At 43.6% G+C, this 19,705-nt stretch overlaps 1 protein-coding gene across 1 annotated transcript in view; it reads left to right on the top strand.

Annotated features, from left to right (window-relative positions):
* Positions 1–1,040: 1,040 nt before the first annotated feature.
* Positions 1,041–19,705, top strand: part of TSPAN5 (tetraspanin 5) — a 207,313-nt gene continuing 188,648 nt past the window's right edge. The window contains exon 1 of the mRNA XM_077277442.1: positions 1,041–1,616. Within this exon, the coding sequence (XP_077133557.1) occupies positions 1,536–1,616 (81 nt within the window). The 5' untranslated portion in view covers positions 1,041–1,535. The remainder of the gene's footprint in view (positions 1,617–19,705) is intronic.

Below are 19,705 nucleotides of genomic sequence, written 5' to 3'. Positions count from 1 at the left end.
TTTTTAACAAAAAAAAACAAAACTTGATTTCTCATCTCTTCTCTCCTGCGGGGAGAAGAGATGAATGCCGCCTTCAGCACCACACACAGTGGGGACAGCGCTTACTGTAGCGCTGTCTCTCCTGCACGGTCCGTGTGGTCCTCAGGCGGCACACAGGCGGCACACGGCTGCCGCACGTGTGCCACACTGATGTGCCACATGAGCACACGGACATGGATAACTCCGGTACCGATTTCTCCGGTACTGGAATTATCTGGACGTGTGAGACTGGCCTAACTCTGCTGCCTGACTAATTAATCTCTTTCCTCGCTACACTCCTGCTTCCCCTCTTTGCAAATCCCTTCACTGGCTCACAATTTCCCAGCGTATCCAGTTTAAGCTACTAACACTGACCTACAAAGCCATCCATAACCATTCTCCTTCGTATATTTCCAAACTAATCTCTCAATATCTTTCCTCACGTAATCTCCAGTCCTCCCAAGACCTCCTTCTCTCCTCCATGCTTATTTGCTCCTCACCCAATCGCCTCCAAGACTTCTCCTGAATATCCCCCATCATCTGGAATTGTGTGCCCCAACATGTCCGGTTATCTTCCATATTTGGATACTTCAAACGGAACCTGAAAACCCATCTCATCAAAGAAGCTTACAACCTATAATGACCACATGGCCACCTCAACACCATCGGAGCTACTGCAACCCCCGACCTACTGTCTCCTTCCCCATAATCCTGCAGAATGTAAGCCCGCAAGGGCAGGGTCCTCTTCCCTCTGTACCCGTCTGCCATTGTTAGCGTTGTTTACTGTAAGTGATATTTGTATTTTGATGTAACCTCTTCTCATGTACAGCACCATGGAATTAATGGTGCTATATAAATAAATAATAATAATAATACACAGATCCAAACACCACATAAATCAGAATAAGGCACACTTAGGTCTAATGACACAGTGAGTAGGGATGTGTAGCAGTATCTGTCATGTTGTTCTCAGTACACTACCACCCCTGTGCATTGAGGTCTAGTAATGAGGGGAGGGGGCTGGAGCACAGGGAAGGGAGGAGGGCACCCACTGACAGGATGGAAGGAGTGTCTGCTGGAGGAAGCCGGCTATTCTGTCTGCTGCTATCAGTCTGGATCCTCTACATCACCCGGGAGGGCGGGACGGACGGAGGATTAAGCTGTCACATAGGGCATAACATGGACTGACGTCCACTCTGCATGGATAAGTGACACACAGTGTTGTAGATCTGCTGCCCATACTGCAGAATATACACACACACATATATATATATATATATACACACACACGGATGATGCCTTCTCTCCAGTGTACACACACTGATCCCAGCACACGGCAATATTCGGGCTCCAGCTGAAGCACGCCTCACCCACAGACACAGGAGCAGAGCACACAGTGACTGGAAGCCCCTGGGCTATAGGCCTGGCACTACGGCTTACACCTGGCTCCTTCCCGGGCTCTGAGTCCTGATCTCCCCCGCAGCCAGCTCGGGGATCTGCCTTCATGCACCCGCACCATGTCCGGGAAGCATTACAAGGGGCCGGAGGTCAGCTGCTGCATCAAGTATTTCATATTTGCCTTCAATGTCATCTTCTGGGTAAGTGTCATTCTTCGCCTATTTCCACTTCTTCACTTGGGGTAGTTAATAATCTACAATGGCTCTACACTTGGCTCCGTGCCCAGTCTGTGCTGCTTATAAATGATAACATCACTATGATTTATACATTGTGGGGATCATGGTTGAGATATGAAAATGACTACATAGCCGTTGTGCCCACTCTGGTCATTTGGGGTTACGGAGCGCCCAGTCGTGCAGTTCCCTCTACTAACATAGGCCGTGGGATTCACATTTTTAACAACAGGTTTCCTACTTGGATGAAAAAAAAATCTGTATTTATGGAACCTTACATGTATTGCACCATGGAAACGTATTCTACGGCCAAAAGAAAAAAATGACAATATTCTATATACACTATATATGTCTTGTGATTAAAGAATTACAGTAATCCATATACAGTATATAATAATGACAAATGCTATTAAATATTAGTCTGTATAATAGCAGTTTCCACTTCCAGGTTTCCATATCATGAATACCGACCTACAGTATACAATATGTGCAGGTTTTGTACTATTGATGTGTGTAGATGATCTAGTCAGATTGTGTTCCATGTAAAGGCAAGAAGCAGTAAGTTTCCCAACTTTACGCCACAACCCTCCAAATCAAAAGTTTCAAGTCAAAGTTTGGTCACCTCTGGTCAAAATTACTGTCAATGTGAATAGTTAAGCAAGTTGAAATTGAAATGATCTCTAAAAGGGTTAAAATTAAAGAAAGATGACACATTTCCTTTGTACTTTAAGCAAAAAATATACATATATTTTCATATTTTAAATTTTAAAAATTGCAAAAAGGAAAATGGACTGATGCAAAAGTTTGGGCACCCTGCATGCTTAGTACCTAGTAGCACCCCCTCTTGAAAGTATCACAGCTTGAAAATGCTTTTTGTAGCTAAAGAAGAGTGTTTCAGTTCTTGTTTGAGGGATTTTCAGCCATTCTTCCAGTTCTGAGATTCCTGGGTCGTCTTGCATACACGGCTATTTTGCAGTCTAGCCACAGATTTTCAATGATGTTCAGATCAGGGGACTGTGAGGGCTATTGTAAAACCTTCCGCTTCCGCCTTTTGAGGTAATCTATTGTGGATTTTAACTTGTGTTTAGGATCATTATCCAGTTGTAGTAGTCATCCTATTTTCAACTTCAGCTTTTTTACAAATGGTGTTATTTTTGGATCAAGAATTTGTTGAAATTTCATTGAATCCATTCTTCCCTCTACCTATGAAATGTTCCCCGTGGCATTGGCACACAACACCAAAGCATGATTGATCCCCCCTCAAGCTTAATGGTTGGCGAGATGTTCTTTTCCTGAAATTCTGTGCTCTTTTTTCTCCTCACAGTCCTTTGATCATTGTGGCCAAAGAGTTCTATTTTAACCTCATCGGTCCAGAGGACTTGTTTCCAAAATGTTTCCCATAGTCCACTGCATTGAAAAGCATGAAAAGTGCTTCGGGCTTTCACAAAATGTTGGCGGTTCCCTGGAACAGCCAAACACCACCTTCTACCAGCCTGAGACTTGCAACATCACTCCACTCCTACCTCCGCCAAACATCCTACCAGCCTGGGATCTGCAGCATCTCCTGCGTTTGCTGCCGCCAGCTTCCTGCATTTGGGGTGCGTTCTATAATCTGGGGTGTCTTATTATTAACAAAATACAGTATATTTTGAACTGAGGAAAGGGGATCTTGAAACCGCGTTGCTATCTTCTTGTAGCGTTCTCCTGCTTTGTGGACCTCCACCATTTTCATTTTCAGAGTGATAGGCAGCTGCCTAGAAAAACCCATGGCTATTGTTTCTTGGCTCAAGATTAGAGGAGCCTAGGATTTTAGAAAGCTGGGAAATTTGCATCACCTGGCATTTTGTAGCGATGATAGTGAACAAGCCATAACCCTAACAGGCTAATTAAGGTATGACATCTTGGTCAAAGTTATCTGAGCACACAAATCTCTAAATGGGCCCAAACTTTTGCATCGGTCCATTTTGCTTTCTCTAATTTTTTACATGAAAAAAAAAAGAATAAAAAAAATGAATGAACATATACTGGATATATATATATATATATATATATATATATATATATATATATATATATATATATATATATATATATATATAATACAATAGAAATGTGACATCTTTAACTTTAGGCCTTTTAGAGATCATTTCATCATCAACTTGCTTAACTGTTCACAATAACTGTAATTTTGACCAGGAGAGCCCAAACTTTTACATGCCGCTGTAAGAGGGAAGCTTAATGCACCAGAATGCAGAACATATGCTGTGCCACAACCAAATTCAGTACCAAAGTCCCCTGCTAAGTCAGATGACTCTACTGCCATAGAAGTCTGCACTTTGTAAGACTATACCACCAAGTATGGCCATAACAGTAGTGAAGATAGTAAGTTTTGTTGTTTCCCAAACAAGAATGCTACCACCCATCACGAACCATATAAATGACAACAGTACAGATCATTCAGTGGCAGAATACACATTGGCATTCGGTGACTCACAGGTGATGCCTTCTCTAATTGGAGTCATTTTCTTCTCCTTTCTTTTCCATCTGGCTCAGACAACCATGACAACTTCTCCCGGCCTGGACTCCTCCCTTCAGTTTGCTGCAGATATGTATTCTGTTTCTGCACATTCCCACAATGTGCTTCTGGTTGCATTGTGCCCTACACACTGTGACCCCTATGCTTCTGATCAAACTGTAGCACAAGCTATACCCCCTGATCAAACTGTTCCCCTTACTGTGACCCTTCCTCAAATGGTGCCATACACTGTGCTACTGATCAATCTGTTTTCCACACTATGCTCCTGATAAAACTGTGTCTAAAGCTACTTTCACACTAGTCCGTCGTACGGGCCCGTCGCAATGCCTCGGGCCGACGTACCCTGTGAAATAACTACAAGATGTGGGCAGCGGATGCAGTTTTACAACGCATCCGCTGCCCATTCTGCAGTCCGGCGAGGAGGGGGCGGAGTTTCGGCCGCGCATACGCGGTCGAAAATGGCGGACACGACGCACACAAAGTTACATGTAACTTTTTTTGTGCCGACGGTCTGCCAAAACACGACGCATCCGTCGCACGACGACGTGTGGCAATCCGTCGCAATGCGTCGCTAATGCAAGCCTATGGAGAAAAAACGCATCCTGCAGACAACTTTGCAGGATGCGTTTTTTTCTCCAAAATGGCGCATTGCGACGTTCGTCACACAACGCAAGTGTGAAAGTAGCCTAACACTGCACTTCCAGATTAAACTGGGCCAGACACTATGCCACCTAATTGAAGAGTGCTCGATAGGTGCCCATGATCGAACAATGGTCCACACAGCACTCTTGCATAAATAAATGCGCCCACACCTAGAAAGAACTCACCTGTTGATGCTGATGCTCCAACACCATCATTATGACCCCTGGATTCTTTTGGCCAGGCACCAGGAGAATGGCATCGGCAAAATGATTACACCGCCTGTAATCATTGGGGCAGGCAGCTGAGCAGGGTTCCCTTGAACCTTACAAGGGGTAGGTCATGCATATCAGATCTGTGGAGTCTGACACCCAGTACCCCAATCAATCAGTTGTGATTAATTTTGGCTGGATGTACAGTAAACATTGATTAGAGCTACACTGTGCAGTTCCATTCAATATGTAGCAGCTGCTGCCAGGTACTACAGATCAGCTCCAATTCTCTCGAATAGGAACTGATGTGTGGTACTCGATGGCAGCTCCATTCATTGCTTACATGTGGCCACTGCCAGAGCTGCTAGCAGTTGATCGTGGGGATGCCGGGTGTCTGAACACCCATAATAATGAATACCCATCTGAAACTGGTGAATATACTCAGGATGGGTGAAGCTGACTGATACCCTTAAGATAGGTGATAATTAACATTTGGCCGAGAACCCCTTTAATACTAACCTTCTTTAATCTTTTGCAGCTGCTGTTCCAGTGTTCATCTGGTCCTGGTTGGTTTCTGCTTTCTGGCCTTGACCTCTACACACCGGAAATTGCCAGTATTGCCTTCTTAGCCAGTCTCTGACTTAAGGCTCATACTCATACTCACTTGCACAAAACTCGGATGAGTCTCGCACGGCAATACCCGGAGCTGCTGCCGGCACTCAGACCGGAGTGTGCGGCCACATAGGAATACATGCAGCCGCATGCTCCGCTCCTCTGTGCCGGCTGCAGTGCCGGGTATTGCCATGCGAGACTCATCCGAGTTTTGTGCAAGTGAGTATGAGCCCTTGGGTGGGTCATCACTGTGGCCAGTGATTGGCTGAGTGGTGAGGGTGAGTCCAAGAAGCAGGGATCTTCCCGGACCAGGTGAGTACCAGAATGGGAATAATTTGAGGCATTGAAAATAAAAAATACTCCCTGGAACATCCCTTTAAAGCACCACTTCAGTGTTATTTTTCAGCTCTGGAGTGGTGTTGCTAATGTAAGATCCCTGACCTAGTCTGATATTTGTCCACTTCTGTTTGTACCTTTTCAGCGCTTCTCCAGTCCCACGACTTCAACTTGTGACTGCAACTTCTGACTGGCCAGAAGTCAGAAGTTACATCACAAGCTGTCAATGCAAGTCTACGAGGGACAGAATGAGACCAGAACAAGACCCTCATAGAACGGCACTGATAAGTGACCTCTGGCTCGCTCCATGAAACACTGGAGCAATGCGGCAGGTCACAAACTACTGTAGACAGGCGGGAGTGGCAGCGGTAGATGGTGAATATTGCAGTGGGTAAGTATAAAACCAGGAGCAGAGACCTAACATTAGAAGCACCATTCCAGCTCTGCAATAAAAACAACACTGGAGTGGTGCTTTAAGTTGATGGTACAGTTGAGAATTCTACTAAAAAGGACTAAAATGGCCAATACCTTTGTCAAATTTGAAGCATGGTGACATCATAAAAATGCTACACAAATTTTTATCTGAACTCGGAGGATATTTTTGGCTGAAATTGTGCTACCCTGGTATATTAATAAAATTGTCAGCTGTTCTACCAGATGAATGAAGTTTGAGCCAACAGCTTTCCCCTTTTATCCTTCCCCCTATTAATATGAACATTTGTCTCAGTCAAACATGCATTACCATGATGTGGATTTTATATGCAAAAAAAATCTCTTTTGAAAGGCATGGTCGTTCAACTGTCCGCTGACGGTGTTTGCCCAAATCCGTCTGCACCCCGCTGCCCTATAAAGCAAGACCTGCGCCAGGATTACTGTGTGAGATGGGGATTTTATGATTTCTATTAGTGTTTCTGCAGTCCAGGAGCCACTTGTAGCAGCTGCCATGGAACTGGGGCGATTCCTAGTGACAGACACTTGCTATCATTTATTTATAAGGCGCTGAATGCATTTATTGTGGAAATCAGGCATAATTATAACCTAATGTTATGCATGGAGTCTGCTAAGCAAGCTGGGAGTATACAAATGGAAAATGTGGTTATGTTTCTCTATCACAAGGTAATAGAAGCTTCTGTACTGTTATGTTATTATTAATTCTATGGTATGCTATTACACTCATCTTGTGTCAAATGTGTAGACGTCTTGTATTTGTCCTCATGCTATTTGCACTGCTTTTTGTAACAGTACTATACAATTGTAGGCCTCATTCTGACCCCTGTGTTTCACATTCGTGTTTTACACATAAAGGCTCTGATGCATTGAGGCTTTTACACCAAAAAAAGTGACGTAAAAGCTTTGAAAAATCACAAAAATTTCATGCAACTCAGAGTGGTGCCAACATTTTTCGACTTTTGTCATTTTCATGCCAGTTTCTCCTAGTTCCGCCAAATTAGGCAGAGCTGGGGCCAAAAAAGGCATGCCGTGGGGGTGTGGCGTCACAGTTGTGGCGTTCCTGACACCAGAAATCTCACTCTAGTCCCTGATTGGAGTAAGATTTCTGGCGAGGTGCACGTCGCTCATCAGATGCTTCAGATTCATGAAGAGGCCTACACCTCTATGTGTATCAGGAATATATAACTCCACCATGCCCCCTCATCGTCTTGATGAATAGTTTTCTCACAAATATGATTTACTGTGTACTGAGTGCCTCTGTCATGGATCAAAATTGCACATTTTAGTCCATGGGTCTGTGAAAAACTTGGAAACAGTTTTTTACTGACTGCTAGGGAAAGGTTGAGAAACAGGGGCGTAACATCCGCGGCCACAGGTTACACCGGACCCGCGGTGCTGACGCCAGCAGAAACTTCAGCTGGATGTCCAGTTGAAGTGCACATCAAAGTCAGCTGCTGACTTCACAAGATGACGCCACGCGCCGGGCAGTGAAGGGAAGGTGAGTATTTATTTTAAATCAGTGGCCATACTAGTAAATGGATGACTAAGGGGTGCAATGCATTATAGTTTAGGGATGACTATGGGCTGTGCATTATACCTTATGTATGATTATGAGCTGTGCATCATCTCTTATGGATGACTATATGATGTGCATTACACCTTATGGATGACTATGGACTGTGCATTATACTTTATGGAGGACTATGAGCTGTGCATTATATGAAGGATATGGACTGGGTATTATACTAATATGGATGACTATGGGCTGTGCAGTATAAGATATGGAGGACTATGGGATGCATTAAACTATATGAAGAACTATGAGGGGTGCAGTATACTTCTGCTATGGAGCCCCATGACTTCAATTTATGCCCCAGGTGCATTCTATGCATTAAAGAACAGCGGCAGAATGGGGTACATATACCAGGATAGGGCCCAGGATAAGGGACATATACCAGGATGGGGCCCAGGATAAGGGACATATACCAGGATGGGGCCCAGGATAAGGGACATATACCAGGATGGGGCCCAGGATAAGGGACATATACCAGGATGAGGGACATATATACCAAGATGAGGGACATATATAACAGGATGATGAAATACATATATATATCTTGCAAAAATCTCTTCAATATATATTTTTAAATCTTGTATTGAGGCCCATAAGACTCTGTGCCACTGTTGAAAAGCCTTCATCATTTTTTTTCTAAATGAGAAGAACTGATCATAAAGACTGGCAAACTGGCCAAACATGGCTGAAAATCTAATTCAATCCAATGTTATGGACAGCACACGGAGAGCCTACTGACGTCATACATGTCCTATCCATTGTCCATGGTTTTTATGGACCCATAGACATGTATGGGTAATTTTAATTCATGACTCAAATGGACATGTCTATGTGATTTTTTGTGGCTCATTCTATTCATAAAAAACACGGAGAGAACTCATGGAAATCTAAGGATGTGTTTGTGTTACAGAGCTTTAACAGGAGTTAGGTACATTCCTGGTAGACCTCAAAGCAGTAGTTACGTGTTTTCAGGGCAATTGAAGACTTTGCAATTCTTTTAATTTGCAGAGTATCAATTTGCCACAAAACAATTTTTGGGGAAAAATTTGGTGAAGCTTTGATTTGAATTTGAATTTTAAGGCTGTGTGCACACGTTCAGGATTTTTCACGTTTTTTTTGCTATAAAAACAGGATAAAACCGCGAAAAAAATGCATATATTAAGCATCCTATTATTAGAATGCAATCTGCAATTTTTGTGCACATGTTGCGTTTTTTTCCGCAGCGGAATCACATTCCGGAAAAATACGCAGCATGTTCATTCTTTGTGCAGAATCCAGAATGCATTGATCCACTTACTTTCCGCATGGGGCTATGCCCACCATGCGGGAAGTAAGCGGATCATGTGCGGATGGTACCCAGGGTGGAGGAAAGGAGACTCTCCTCCTGGCCCTGGGGACCATATACCTGTAAAAAAAAAGAATTAAAATAAAAAATTGTGATATTCTCACCTTCCGGCGTCCCTCGCAGTCTTCCAGCTCCTCGCGATGCTTCCGTTCCCAGGGATGCTTTGCGGCAGTGACCTGACCTGTGATGACGTAGAGGTCTCGTGAGACTGCTACGCAGGGGTGGGATTCAAATTTTTAACAACAGGTCCTCTAAGTCGCGGCGGCCGGAATTTTGGCCACGCCCATTTTCAATAACCCCACCCATACTAATAAGCCACGCCCAGTGGCACGATTCACATGATGCTCCATACTGTACAATGGCCACACATGATGCTCCATACTGTATAAAGGCCACATATGATGCTCCATACAGTATAATGGCCACACATAGTGCTCTATACTGTACAATGGCCACACATGATGCTCCATACTGTACAATGGCCACACATGATGCTCCATACTGTATAAAGGCCACATATGATGCTCCATGCATACTGTATAATGGCCCCCCCTCCCATCATGTATGCATGGCTCATCTCCCCCTCCCTATATGCATAGGTAACTCATCCCCCCCCGTATGCGTGGCTCATTTCCCCCTCCCTGTATGCATGGGTGGCTCAGGCACTGGCTCATCTCCCATCCCCCCTGTATGCGTGGCTCATCTCCCCCTCCCTGTATGCATGGGTGGCTCAGGCACTGGCTCATCTCCCATCCCCCCCCCCCGTATGCGTGGGCCACGCATACAGGGGGGGGGGATGGGAGATGAGCCAGTGCCTGACCCACCTATGCATACAGGAGGGGGGAGATGAGCCACGCATACAGGGGGGGGGGATGAGCCACGCACTGGCTCATCTCCCCCCCCCCCGGCGTATACGTGGCTCATCGCCGGCTCCCCAGTCCCATCTTGTATCATGGCTCCCCGTCCACCGTGGACCTCCTACATGCTCGCCGCCGGCTCCCTTCATCCTCCCTGGCTGCCTGGAATGATTCATGATTCATCCCGCCGCCCCCCCCCCATGCGTGGCTCATCGCCGACTCCCCGACGCTCCCAGTCCCATCTTGTATCATTCATGGGCATGGCTCCCCGTCCTGGCCGTCCACCGCGGACCTCCTCCTCCCCGCCGGCTCCCCCGTCCTCCCTGGCTGGAATGATTCATACTCACCTGAGTCACCTCACAGGCTCACACACCGCGTAGCAGAGGAACGGAATCCTCCACCTCGCTCTGTCCCTGCGCAGCACTGCACCGTCCTCCTCGTCCTGTGTGAGCGCCGCGGTCAGGTGGTAACGGTCATTTAAGATGATGAATATTCATGAATATTCATCACCTTAATGAGGCGGCACCATGTGACCGCTCACACAGGGCGAGCTGCAGTCGTGCAGTCGCTGAGAGCAGACCAGCCGGCACCGCTGGAGCAGGTGAGGTGAGTATGAGACAGGGAGCAGGAGGCATAAGCAGCGACGGGGGTGGGGGGGGGGGCATTTTCAATTACCGGAACGCTGGCAGATAGAAATTTTAGTAAACGGCTGCCCCGTACCGGGTCGTACCGGCTGAATCCCACCCCTGCTGCTACGTCATGTGGGGTCATTGCCGCGAGGCATTATTGGGAATGGGAGCATCGCGAGGAGCGGGAAGGCTGTGGGGGCCGCCGGAAGGTGAGAATATCATGATTTTTTTTTTTTTTTTATTATTTTTAACATTAGATCTTTTACTATTGATGCTGCATAGGCAGCATCAATAGTAAAAAGTTGGTCACACTTATCAAACACTATGTTTGACAAGTGTGACCAACCTGTCAATCAGTTTTCCAAGCAATGCTACAGATCGCTTGGAAAACGCTAGCATTCTGCAAGCTAATTACGTTTGTAAAACGCTAGTGTTTAGTGGGAAAATGCATGCCAATTCCGCATGCGTTTTACCCGCGGCACAGTTCCGGAATTGCCACGGAAATTTCCGCGGCAATTCCGGACGTGTGCACATAGCCTAAAAGATTCACTCATCTCACTCACAAATACATTTTTTTGTTTCCAGCTCTGTTATTTAAGGACATAATGTCACATGTAAAATACTGAACATAGTGTGTGTGAGTCTGTGACAAAGCTGATGGCTATTGAATGAACAACCAGCAAATCCAGTGTGCACATTAATAATTTACTGCTGTCTGCTTACAGCCATTGATCTCCAGAGAATTTCCAGTTTGAAAAATAATGATGACATTCTGAGGAGTGGAAATTTTGTGGACAAGCAAAATGTACAAAAATGTATTTTAACATTTGTAGAAATAAATACAACAGTAGACTTGTAGGTTTAGCTAATAAAGCTATGTCTGTGACAAAGAGTATGTTGCCTTTTCACACGGCATTTGCTACATCAGATGGGTGTGCTGAGTTACTACAAAACTTTTGGAAATGTATCCATAGGTTTCTATGGCCAAACATATGCCGAAAAAGTGTCTTATTTGTATATCTTAATATCTGAAGATTGTTTGGTTGACAGGTTAAAAAGTGCAGTATACCTTGTTTTTTTACACTGTATAGGCAGTGCTGAAGTTCTTTCATTATCAGGATTTGTCAGGGTCCCAGGGGTCTGACCCCCACTGATCCTAAAGTGATGGTATATTGCTTGCTCACTAAATTTACAAGATGGCAATATCCCTTTAATGATCATGCGTATTAAGACATTTAATTAGGGCCACGCATGTTGTCATCCAGATTCTTAAAACTCATAAATGGCATATCTTCTTATTTACTCACTGTCATGGGGAAGAGTGAAACCACATTACTGGGCAGATATACTGTTCAATAGCCTTGTATGGGCTCGCTCACAAGAGCGTATAAATCGGACGAGAAAACATCGTATTGCACTCTGACCAATGTTATTCCATGAGGCAGTGCTCATCTGTCAGTTTTTCCTCTTATCGGAATGAGGAAAAGATCGCAGCATGCTGCTAATGGGTGCAAGAAAAAAAAAAACGCACGGCACACCGACCATGCTTTTTACACACATATCTCAAAGGAAACCCAACATTTCATCAGCTAAGTAGTGTAAATTCACAGCCGTAATCGGATTGCCAGATATGTACTGTAGAATAGATAGATAGAATAGATAGAACAAATCATGTGGCACTAAAGGGTGTTTAGCCTTATTTAGCCTATTCAATCAAATAATAAAAAAATGATGTGGGGTTCCCCTATTTTTCATAACCAGCCAAGGTAAAGCAGAGAGTCGGGGTGTAATATCATCAGGCTGGGAATGTCCGTCCCTGGTTATTGGGCCCTTCCCAGCCTAAAAATACAAGCCCTCAGAATTGGCGTATCTCAGATGCCAGGTTAAATAAGGCTAAACACCGTTTGGTGCCACACGAAAGGCACCAGAGGGTGAAATTTTATTATATGTAGGGGGCGAGTGAAATGATATGTCATCAGATTATTACCTATATATTCTGTCTATCTCTGTATATAAGATTGCTCTATTAGTTTGAGAATTACAGAATGTAAAAGATGATGTTAAAAACGCCAGGTGAGAAAAATCGCGTTGTTCTCACATAACACTCGTTCTACTTTTCTAGATCAACATCCGACTGATTTTTTATACTCTAGTGTGACCCCAGCCGAAAGCTGATTATTGGCTGTCGACACAGATATAACTATTATTAAAAGACGATCCAAAAGATGATACCTCAGTGAGTTGTGGTATCTTTCAGGTGACTGTAGATGCAAATCCCAAGTCAACGCAACGACCGTGGTTGGCTGCCATGGTTACCTGATGCGAGAAGCACAAGATAAGTGACAAAGGTTTCCCGAGATCAGTATCAGACAGTTGTGGAATCAGTAAAATTAAGTACAAATACATTATTTTAGATTCCGGAAAAAACACCAATAGAATATGTTCAGATGAACGTTTTTTTTTTTTGTCTGTGTGCAGTCCATTTGGAAAATAGACAGCATGGACCCAATCTTAGCCTATGTGCTAGTTCGCATAGTTCTCACAAACCTATGTGGGAAGAAAAAAGCAGCATGCTCTAGTCTTTGTTTCATGTACTGACCAGACTAGAGCTTGTAAATAGCAGGCAGATCCTGTATCCATCTGCTATGTGGTTGTGCACATGCGGCTGCAAATTGCAGACGTGACTGGTCCGATCAATTAAAAGAGTTGTCCACAACGTGGATAACCTCTTCTCAATTCCTATGTTTCCGCAACTAAAATAATAACTAGAGATGGGCGAACCCAAACAGTAAAGTTCGGCGTCCACTGTTCGGGCACAGACACCAAACACGGACTTCACCGGGTGTTTGTCATGCTCTCACGGTGCTAGCGGGGATCTCATCAAGGTCACAGTTGTTCAGCCCGGCTGGAATGGGGTGCTGTTACGGTACCCGAACCCAAACTTTTTGTAACTGTTCAGCTGAACCCGCCGGACCCAAACATCCAGGTGTCTGTCCATCTCTAATAATACCATCTATACTCAACTCTGTAACTGCGCCAACACCGACTCTCTTGGGGATGACTGGCTACAGGGATCGTGTGACATAACAATGTCACGCAATCTCTGCAGCCAATCAGCTCCTGCTGCACGGTCCCTTTCTATGGACTTAATTGACATTCGAAGGAAGTCATAGCTGTGGCTGCTCTATCATTTCCTCCAGACGAAGGAAATCATCCGAAACGTGCGTCGGGGTACGCGATTACACGACCCGGCTACCCTTAAAGGTATATACCCACTAGTATTTATGCCCCCTTAGCATATGGCATGTTATGGATTTTTGGGCACAAGCTTTTTATATTTATATTTTTTATGTTCTTTATATATACTTTTTGTTTGCTGTGGGTAGATAATACTGAAACATGTATAGATCACTATTCGCCTGTCTTTTGAGCTCATAGCACTTTCTTTAATAGATTTGTGCACATGCCCTACCGGCTGCAGATTTTTAGCACATTGCACTTTATGAGTAAATCACGCCAGTCGCCATCAGGAGCCGTCACTCTGTGTGCGCTCTGTAGTGACAGCTCCTAATGGCGACTGGCGTGATTCGCCAATGCGCATGCGCCACTTACTAACTACACTTCCGGTGCTATACGGATATAAACACATACAGTAGAACAGAGATATAGTTAAACCCTGTTTATAAAGCTACACCGCGAAACGCGCGTCCGGGGCCGCCGGGTGAGGTGTGGGTCTCTCCCCTCTGTACTCAACATGGGTAAGTGTGCAATTTTATTGGCTTGACAGCGGCACTTTTTGGACCTCTTCCTGTTATATGGGGACCGTATGATATGTAAGATTTTTGTAGGATCCATATGCTGCTATTTATTTATTTATATATACATATTTGCCATTTACCCTGGGGTTGAATTTTGGGACTCACCTGTAACCTGGCATACCGTGCTTTCTCTTTGATACCTCTGTGTTGGTATATATTGCTTATTGCAAATATACATATGACTGTTATTGATTTGTTTGTTATTTAGTTGTGTAATAAAGTTTACAATTGGTTTTTAAATATGGTGTTTGGGACATTTATACTCCTTTCTTTTTTGGCTCTAGTTATTTGGAGTTGTTCTTTTGGTTGGGCATCCTTGGGGTGTTCAGGGAGGGATTCATACCCTCAGCAACAAGAGATATTGGTGCTTACTGATTATGTATATATACAGGTTTTAATACAGTTGTCTGGGCAAACCAGGGATCACATAATGATCTACAAAAGATACGATGAAGTGAAAACAAATATATATATTTTATGATTTATTTCCTTTATAGAGTATCTAGCTATAAATCCTCTGGGAAGGTTAGTTCAAAGGAAGCAGTTTGTGCGTAGAAAATAATCCTTAGGATATTATGGAGATTACCTCAATTTCCCGCGTTACTTTTCCCAGGTTATAACATGGACAGAAATGGGATATTCAGCATAAATTCTCTGCTCTTGATTTCATGCCGTTTGTCACATCATATATGTCGTTTCCATAGAAACACTGTAGGACATTGCCCCAAGAAGTCGAAAAAATTCTTTTGTAAAAAAATGAGTTTTAGAATTAGAGATATGGTTGCTAGAAAGTCAGTTTACTACACCATGAAAATTGAAGGAGAAATGGATTCCGGGGCTTACTCCTAGTGTATGTTATTAGTTCCTCCATCACTTTCCATAGAAACCCGTCTCCTGGAATTGTCACCTTGTTTACCATGTGAACTTATATGGAAACTCCTATGGATTCATAGTATAGAACAGAGGAAGCCGTTAAACTTACAATATGATATGGTCTATGGTCTGGATTGGGGTTTCAATTCATTTGGCATATGGCTTGGATTCAATTTAGGGTGTAAACTGGGGTCAGGAATAAAGTCTGAATTACCGTTGAGGTCAAGAATCTTAATAATTTTTTTCGCATGGTCTGGGGTTTAGACTACTTTAGGTTTCTGGGTTATAGTCTGAATTAATTTGATTAATTTTGGGGTCTGGGTTCTGAATTAATTTTGTGATGAGCGTGGGACTGATTTCAAGTTGGAACCTGAATTAAGTTTAGAGTCTGAACTGAAATCTGAATTAGTGTTGAGAACTTGTCTAGAGTTTCGATTCATTTTGGAGTCTTACAGTTCCCGAGATCCTAAGTAAAAAACAGTGATGTGTATTTACAGGAAGGGTAGCATGAATATTTTGCTGCATGGCGGCCCTGATTATACGGTTTTCTAGCACCTTTATCGGCCCTACTGTAACATCTAATCAACATACTGTACTTAATTCTTCTCAATATGAAGAAATACAATTACTAATAAAATAATAATCATAGTAATAATAATAATGAGCAGAATTAAGTTTGACCTATTGGTTGGCCCTGCACAATAGTCATAGTCTATCATGGTGCCCTTTGGAATGGTTGATTTCTAAAAAAAAAAAATCGAATACTTAAGGAAGCAGTGACAGGTCCTCTTTAGAGCATGCTTTTTTTATCCCTGGTCAGAACTTCCAGATTGTATGGCCTTAATATAAAGGGTATATATTATAGAAGAACACTGCATGTTCATTTTGGCTATAGACTCTATGGCTCCTTGGGCGGTATCAGGTTATGTAAGGCCAAATCCATATGTGGCCGCAGTGGTTTCAAAGAAGTTGTGGTTTTCTCAAGTTTATTTACTGTATAGTTTTAAGTGCTCAAAAAGGCATCGTGATCAAAGATTCTGTAATTATGGCTTCCTACCCAGCCAAACCATGCTATAGTATTTTTTTCATAGTTCCATCAGCTTTATAAAACATAATCTCTGGCTCCGAATGTCAGTACAACCACATAAAACGTGTCTAGAACAATTAGTGGTTATGTTGTACTTTATTATTTCTATACTATGTATTTTCTTGATATCGCGTTGGAGAAAGCACATTAAAGCGGTACACTTTTTCGTCTATACTTAAACTCTTAAGAGCATAGAACACGGGGTAGCTTTACTTTTAATATATGTGGAACATATAATGACAAAAAGACATACATATTATAGCTTGAGACAGACATAGGGACATAAAGTTCAAAACCGCAGAGGGTTGTCTCATTAATATAGCTCTTGTGCTTTAGATGAGCTTGTTTAAAGGGAACCTGTCACCTGAATTTGGCGGGACCAGTTTTGGGTCATATGGGCGGGGTTTTCGTGTGTTTGATTCACCCTTTCCTTACCCGCTGGCTGCATGCTGGCCGCAATATTGGATTGAAGTTCATTCTCTGTCCTCCGGAGTTCACGCCTGCGCAAGGCAATATTGCGGCCAGCATGCAGCCAGCGGGTAAGGAAAGGGTGAATCAAACACCCGAAAACCCCGCCCATAAGACCCAAAACTGGTCCCGCCAAATTCAGGTGACAGGTTCCCTTTAACCCCTCGGATCAGCTGTTATTGCCTGGAAAATCTGCATATGGCCACTAGCCATACATTTCCACATTTATTGCATGGGATTTCTGCATCTACTACAGAAGGTGCCGATTCTACGGTATATCTGCTCATTCTGACACATATAATGGGATTCCGAACAGTGGACACCTCCCTGTGACACCCAAATGTCGTACTAGGGATGACTCCTATAAAGAAGTTGTCCCCACTGATTCTGCCGTACACTAGAGGCAGGAATAGTAAGACTATTGATGACAGAGTGGTCGTTTTGGCCATACTTATACACCTGATTTCCATGCACAACAGCTCCTTGTATTGTGCCGATGTAATGCCTAGTGTGTGTGATACGGCCACTGACTTCTCAGGGGTACTTGTCCCAACTAAGAAAGAAACATGCCCAAAAACGTGCCCAAACAGTTTGGGCAGACCGGATAACTTTACTTGACACTTTTAATGCCTTGAGCACAAATGGCCAATGGATGTATCGAAGGCGCTCTCATATACGTAGCCAGACACTTTTCTATTTCCCTCTCTATATCACCTCCCTAAAACTGGCACAACTCATTAGCTGACACGGCCGCAGCTATGGTGGTCCACTCCAGTAAAAATGGAGGCGATAATACATTCCTGGTAAATTTGAGAGCCCTCTATGATTAGAAATGAGTCAATTTCTTAAAATTCAAATTCACCAGATTCACCAATATCGAGAGCAAGCCAAAGCCTCAAATTGCCCTGAAAAAATGTGCATGACCCAATTCTCTTCTTCTCATGTATTATGTCTGCTACATTTCCTGCGTCTTTTATTATGAAGGCTAGGATAGTCTCCTCTGACTGACCGTGCTATGCCATGTCATGTTATGGGAAGCTAGCCTGACCACACAGGTTATATGGGCCTTCTGTGGTGGCCATTTCTGGCTATTCGTATGAGGCACATTGCATATGTGGCCAGGTCCAGAAAATGTCCAAAATTTCAACATAAATTCAATTTGCATTGAGTTAATTCTCTCATCTCTACCTATGACCATTACTGCAGTCGTCTCTGTCTAGCACAACTGTGTCACAAGCTTTATTCCCAGTCCCAGTGGAACTCTTCTCTTGACCTCAAACACGTGTCTTTCTCTACCCACAAGAATATCAGAGCACAGTGTTGTCATACTTCTGAGGTTTTCCAGTGGGTCACAGGACTCCCACATGGTCTAGTCTTATAATATAGACCCCATGACACAGCGACCAGAGCTGTTGCTCCTTGTCGCCATTCTGGAAACATGGAGCACTAACTAAGCCATTTAGTTTGAAATTTCACTATCTGTACATCCACCCATGTTATATACATGATAGATATGATCTGATTAGCAAGACTAATTCCTTACAGGGAAACTTCTACACACCCAAGCCATTAATTAGTCTGTTAAATAGAGATGAGCGAATATTTCAATAATCGATTCAGATTACGATCGTCGTATTCGCATTATTCGCCGAACATAGCCGAACGCCATTGGAGTCAATGGGAGTACAGAAAACAATCATCAAGCATAAAATTGGCACAAACATGGTACAATATGGCACGAATATGGCACCTTCGGATTTGATGATCGTTTTCCGAACATATTCACTTATCTCTACTGTTAAGCAAGTTGATCTCTCTACGACCCCAAACCTATGTTTCACCAGCGAGAAATTGTGTTTTGAAGTTCTGTATATTTGTCAAGAAGTGCATTGGGGCATGACTATGCACTTACAGCTCCTCAGGCACACGCTGTGTTCCCTGTTGTGAATTCTGTTGTGGGTTCTGCTCTTGGGCTCCCTCCGGTGGTTATAAGTGGTAGTGCTGCTGTTTGTCCTTCACAGCAGTCATCAGCTGCTTCCACTTTGGACGGGGCTATTTAGTCTGGCTTCACTCTTTAGGGAGTGCCAGTTGTCTATTGTTTTCCTGGGGATTCACTTCTCTGCTTGGTTTCTCCTGCTGGATTGTCCAAATCATGAAAGATAAGTCCTGGCTCTGTTTTTGCAGTCCACATGCGGTGGACTTTATAGTTCAGAGAATTGCTATGTTTTTTCTTGTCCAGCTTTGTCTGCGTAAGGATTTATTCAGCCAAGCTGGTAGCTCTGGAGTCACAGAGTTACCCTCCATGCCTTTAGTTAGGTGTGGAGATTTTTGTATCCTCTGTGGTGGATTTTTGTAGTATTTTTAATACTGACCGCACAGTACTCTGTCCTGTCTTTTCTTTCTAGGTAGCGTGGCCTCCTTTGCTAAATTCTGTTTTTCAGTCTGCGTTTGTAATTTCCCTCTCCTCTCACAGTCAATATTTGTGGGGGGCTGTCTTTCCTTTGGGAATTTTCTCTGAGGCAAGATAGTATTCCTGTTTCTTTCTTTAGGGGTAATTAGTCCTCCGGCCGTGACGAGGTGTCTAGGGAGTGACAGGAACATCCCACGGCTACTTCTAGTTG

Source organism: Ranitomeya variabilis, chromosome 1 (assembly GCF_051348905.1).
Source record: "Ranitomeya variabilis isolate aRanVar5 chromosome 1, aRanVar5.hap1, whole genome shotgun sequence".
Classification (NCBI taxonomy): Eukaryota; Metazoa; Chordata; class Amphibia; order Anura; family Dendrobatidae; genus Ranitomeya; species Ranitomeya variabilis.
Note: the sequence above shows the minus strand (reverse complement) of the source record. Positions and strands in the feature narration are given on the sequence as shown.